General features: G+C 27.2%; 1 protein-coding gene across 1 annotated transcript; it reads right to left on the bottom strand.

The window, feature by feature from the left end:
• Positions 1 to 2645: 2645 nt before the first annotated feature.
• LOC135136896 (odorant receptor Or1-like) lies at positions 2646 to 4050 on the bottom strand. Its single transcript, XM_064066358.1, has 6 exons — positions 4039 to 4050; positions 3286 to 3989; positions 3131 to 3230; positions 2973 to 3077; positions 2764 to 2919; positions 2646 to 2708 (listed from the first exon to the last, which is right to left on the bottom strand). The coding sequence occupies exons 1-6, from the start codon at positions 4048 to 4050 to the stop codon at positions 2646 to 2648; spliced, it is 1140 nt and encodes a 379-aa protein (XP_063922428.1).
• Positions 4051 to 4299: the final 249 nt, after the last annotated feature.

The raw sequence follows: 4299 nt of genomic DNA, 5'->3' as shown, positions 1-4299 counted from the left end.
TTTTTTAAAATTTTTTGAATATTTTCAAATTATTGGTTTACTGGACTTCTTCAGTTTCTTAGGATTTTTGCATTGCTTGGATTTTTTGAATTATTTAATTTTTAAAATTCTTCATACTTTTTTTGATATTTTTTTCAGTTTTTTTGGATTACTGGGTTTATTTAGTTTCTTGGGTTTCTAGCATTTCTTGGGTTTTTCGCATCTTTCGGATTTTTCAAATTTTTCAGATGTTTTGGATATTAATCCCTTCCATTTTTATTGGAATTATTGGAATTATTGGATATATTCGGTTTTTTGAGCTTTTAGGATTATTTCGGTTTTTCTTGGATAATTTCAAATTTTTTCATTTTTTTGTTATTTGATTTTTTTTTTAATTTTTGAGCCATTTTCCATTTTTATACTTTTGAAATTATTGGATTTTTTTCTTTAGATTTTTAAAACTATGGGGTTTATTGCGTTTCTTGTTTTTTTTTAATCTTTTGATTTTTTTTAATCTTTTGATTTTTTGAATTGTTTAGATTTTTTCGATTTTTTCTTCTCTGTTTTTTATTTTTTTTTATTTATTCAATTTCTTCGATTTATTTTGATAATTTTAATTTTTTGTTTTATTCTTCAATTTTTTGGATTTTTGAGATATTTACCATTTTTTGGATTACTGGATTTCTTCGATTTCTTGGATTATTGGATTTTTAGATTTTTAAAATTTTTTATTTTTTCGTTTTTTTTTTAATTTTTTCAATATTTTCAAATTATTGGTTTGCTGGATTTCTTCAGTTTCTTAGGATTTTTACATTTCTTGAATTTTTTTAATACTTTGAGTTTTTAGATTCTCCATATTTTTCGGATACCTTCTTCAGTTTTTTTTATTGCTGGATTTATTTAGTTTTTGGATTTCTTGCATTTCTTGAATTTTTCGCATCTTTCGGATTTTTCAGATTTTTCAGATGTTTTGGATATTAATTCTTTCCATTTTTTATTGGAATTATTGGATATCTTCGTTTTTGGGTTTTTAGGACTTTTTCAGTTTTTCTTGTATAATTTTAATTTTTTTTTTATTTTTTTGTTATTTGATTTTTTGAATTTTTGAGCTATTTTCCATTTTTATGCTTTTAGAATTATTGGTTGTCTTGCATTTTTTAAGTTTCTTAGGTCTTTTGAATTTTTTGGGTTTTGCGGATCTTTTTGGATTCTGTTGGATTATTTTATAATTTTTGGGATGTTTTTTTTGATTTTTAAAACTATTGGGTTTCTTAGGTTTCTTGGATTTTTTTTTTAATCTTTTGATTTTTTGAATTATTTGGATTTTTTCGATTTTTTCTTCTCTGTTTTTTATTCTTTTGTTATTTATTTAAATTCTTCGATTTATTTTGATAATTTTAATTTTTGCTTCGTTCTTCATTTTTTTGTATTTTTGAGATATTTTCCATTTTTTGAATTGCTGGATTTCTTCGATTTCTTGGATTATTGGATTTTTAATTTTTTTTATTTTTTTTCGATTTTTAATTTTTTTTTAATATTTTCAAATCATTGGTTTACTGGATTTCTTTAGTTTCCTAGGATTTTTGCATTTCTTGGATTTTTTAAAACCTTTAATTTTTTAGATTCTTCATATTTTTTTGATATTTTCTTCATTTTTTGGATTACTGGATTTATTTAGTTTCTTAGGTTTCTTGCACTTCTTGAATTCTTCGCATCTTTCGGATTTTTCAGATTTTTCAGATGTTTTAGATATTAGTTCTTTCCATTTTTTCTTGGAATTATTGAATATCTTCATTTTTGGGTTTTTAGGACTTTTTCAATTTTTCTTGAATAATTTTAAATTTTTGTTATTTGATTTTTTTGAATTTTTGAGCTATTTTTCATTTTTATACTTTTGGAATTGGAATTGGTTGTCTTGCATTTTTTAAATTTCTTAGGTCTTTTGAATTTTTTGAGTTTTGTGGATCTTTTTGGATTCTGTTGCTTTTTTTAATGATTTTTGGAATATTTTTTTCTTTGGATTTTTAAAACTGTTGAGTTTCTTGAGTTTCTTGGATTTTTTTTAAATCCTTTGATTTTTTGAATTGTTTGGATTTTTAAACTTTTTTCTTCTCTGATTTTTTTTATTTTTTTAATTCCTTCGATTAATTTTGATAATTTTTATTTTTTGTTTTGTTCCTCAATTTTTTCGATTTTTGAGATATTTTCCATTTTTGGATTACTGTATTTCTTGAATTTCTTGCATTCCTTGGGTTTTTGGATTTTTTTTAATTTTTGGATTTTCTGGATCTTTTAAAAAAATTTATTTTACAACCGAATATTTCGAAAATGTTGCTCCGTGACCCTAAACACGATATATTTTTATGGGTAGAATTGTTTTTTTTTTCTTATTTTTAGTTTTACGTTCTTGTAATTGTTAATTTTTAATTTTGTTCAGTTTTCCAGAATTTTTTGGGGATTTTTAAACAACTTTTTCAAAAGTGAAAATTTTCCAATCGCCCTTTGAAATATTGCAACCTATCTTATATTTCTAATATTCTTCATAAAAAATAAATAAAAATGTAAGTAAATTGATAAAATGTTTATTAAAATCTAAATTACAATTTCAATATGGTGACGAACATGTTTTAAAAATTTTATTCTAAAATATCGTTAGTTCATAATTTTTAAGAATCTTGTTGGTACAGATGTTGCAATACAGCAAAATAAGAATACGACGATCGCAGAATCTAAAAAATACATAAAGTTTAGAAACTATTTATACCAAAATAAAGCCGTCTTTACGCCCGTCAACGTCGCAAGAGACAACGTAACAAATTTTCCTGCCGTTAAAACCACCGGCTTCTTCGTCTTTTCTAGAAAAATCGTAATGCTTTTCCGAATGTTGATGTCAGAATCGTACCAGTTAGACATGTAGCAGAACTTACCCAGTTCGTCACTCTAAAAAAATTATAATAGCTATTTATTTCGAATATCAAAATTTCTGAACTTACAGTTGTCATCACTTCGTGACCGTACCAACAATACATGGCGACTTGACACATCATGCAGAAGAAATACATTACCAAAAACACAAACTGAATACTGGCCATTGGAACCTAAAATCGAAATTCAAAAAAAAGATTTCGTGTCGTCAAACTGTCAAACTTACAACAAGAAGCTGAAAACCGGTGAAACAGATGATGATGACACTGGACAAGAACTGCATGAAAATTCCCTTGGAGAACACGAACTCGATTTTGTGCACCAAACTGCCACAAAAACAATACATTTTTTTTTAATTTTAAAATTAACTAAAATACTTACTTAATCAGTGCGTTGTGTCGTTCTATAAAACTTCTAAAAATTTTCTTAGTCTTGCTTGCATCTTTGTGGACTAAGTCCCTCAGATTTACTTTCAAAATCTCCATTTCCCCAGACGCTATTGTAATCAACTTCCAAGTCAAAATATCAATCGTTGAGTTATTAAAAGCCGTGACGCAGACGCTGAAATTTTGGAAAATTACAGTTTCGTAGTAAAATTTGTCGGTGTCGTAAGGCAACCATCCCGGGAGCGGCAAACCCTTTTCTTCTCCCAGTAATGGTAAAAAAGAATAGAAAAGAATGCATAGCACACACGACAGTCTAAATATTTTCGCAATCATGTTACAAGAGTCAATTTTAGAAATCAAAATTCCTAGTTGATTTTTGGAAAAAGAGTACAAAATTCCGGCACGTAGATCATCCTCAATTGTCAACAAGTTCCGTCGGTAGTACCCAAAATTTATCAATTTTACCAGAAACGTAACATGGGTCATAAAATATAACAGAGTGTCTGTAAGTTTCGACAAGTCTTTTCTGTCGATGACCATTTGACCAATCATTGAGAATAGTTGCAGAAATGTGACCAAAGTGTTGATTAAAGCTCGTGTAAAGTAGAAAAAAATGCCTGTGTTGTCTCTTCGCGGATAGAACCCTGAAAATGATAGCAGTTTTCGTTCGGTTTGGATAATGTCACACAGACACAACGTCTAAAAAAAATATTTAAGAATACAGTTGATTTGAAAAATAATGGAGAACTTTTGTGACCATTGTGCGTGCGTCTGGCAACAAGACTGTTGGTAATCTAACGATTATAGTACTTGGCATTCCAAAAAATTCTATTCTATTAAATCGATAATTTTAATTACCATCAGAAACCTGATTATTAGCTGAATACGTCGCGTTAGATTTGATAAGTCAAATATTAATACGAGTAGTTGGGGTTTGGGGCTGATAATTCACTAATTTATTAATGTGAGGGCTTTCCCTATGTGAAAATACGGTTAGACTAAGCTGGCT

This window comes from Zophobas morio, unplaced genomic scaffold (genome assembly GCF_036711695.1).
Source record: "Zophobas morio isolate AGI-343-1 ecotype UQ-CSIRO unplaced genomic scaffold, CSIRO_AGI_Zmor_V1 ptg000028l, whole genome shotgun sequence".
NCBI lineage: Eukaryota > Metazoa > Arthropoda > Insecta > Coleoptera > Tenebrionidae > Zophobas > Zophobas morio.
The sequence above is the reverse complement of the archived record's forward strand: the minus strand, read 5'-3'. Positions and strand labels throughout refer to the sequence as shown.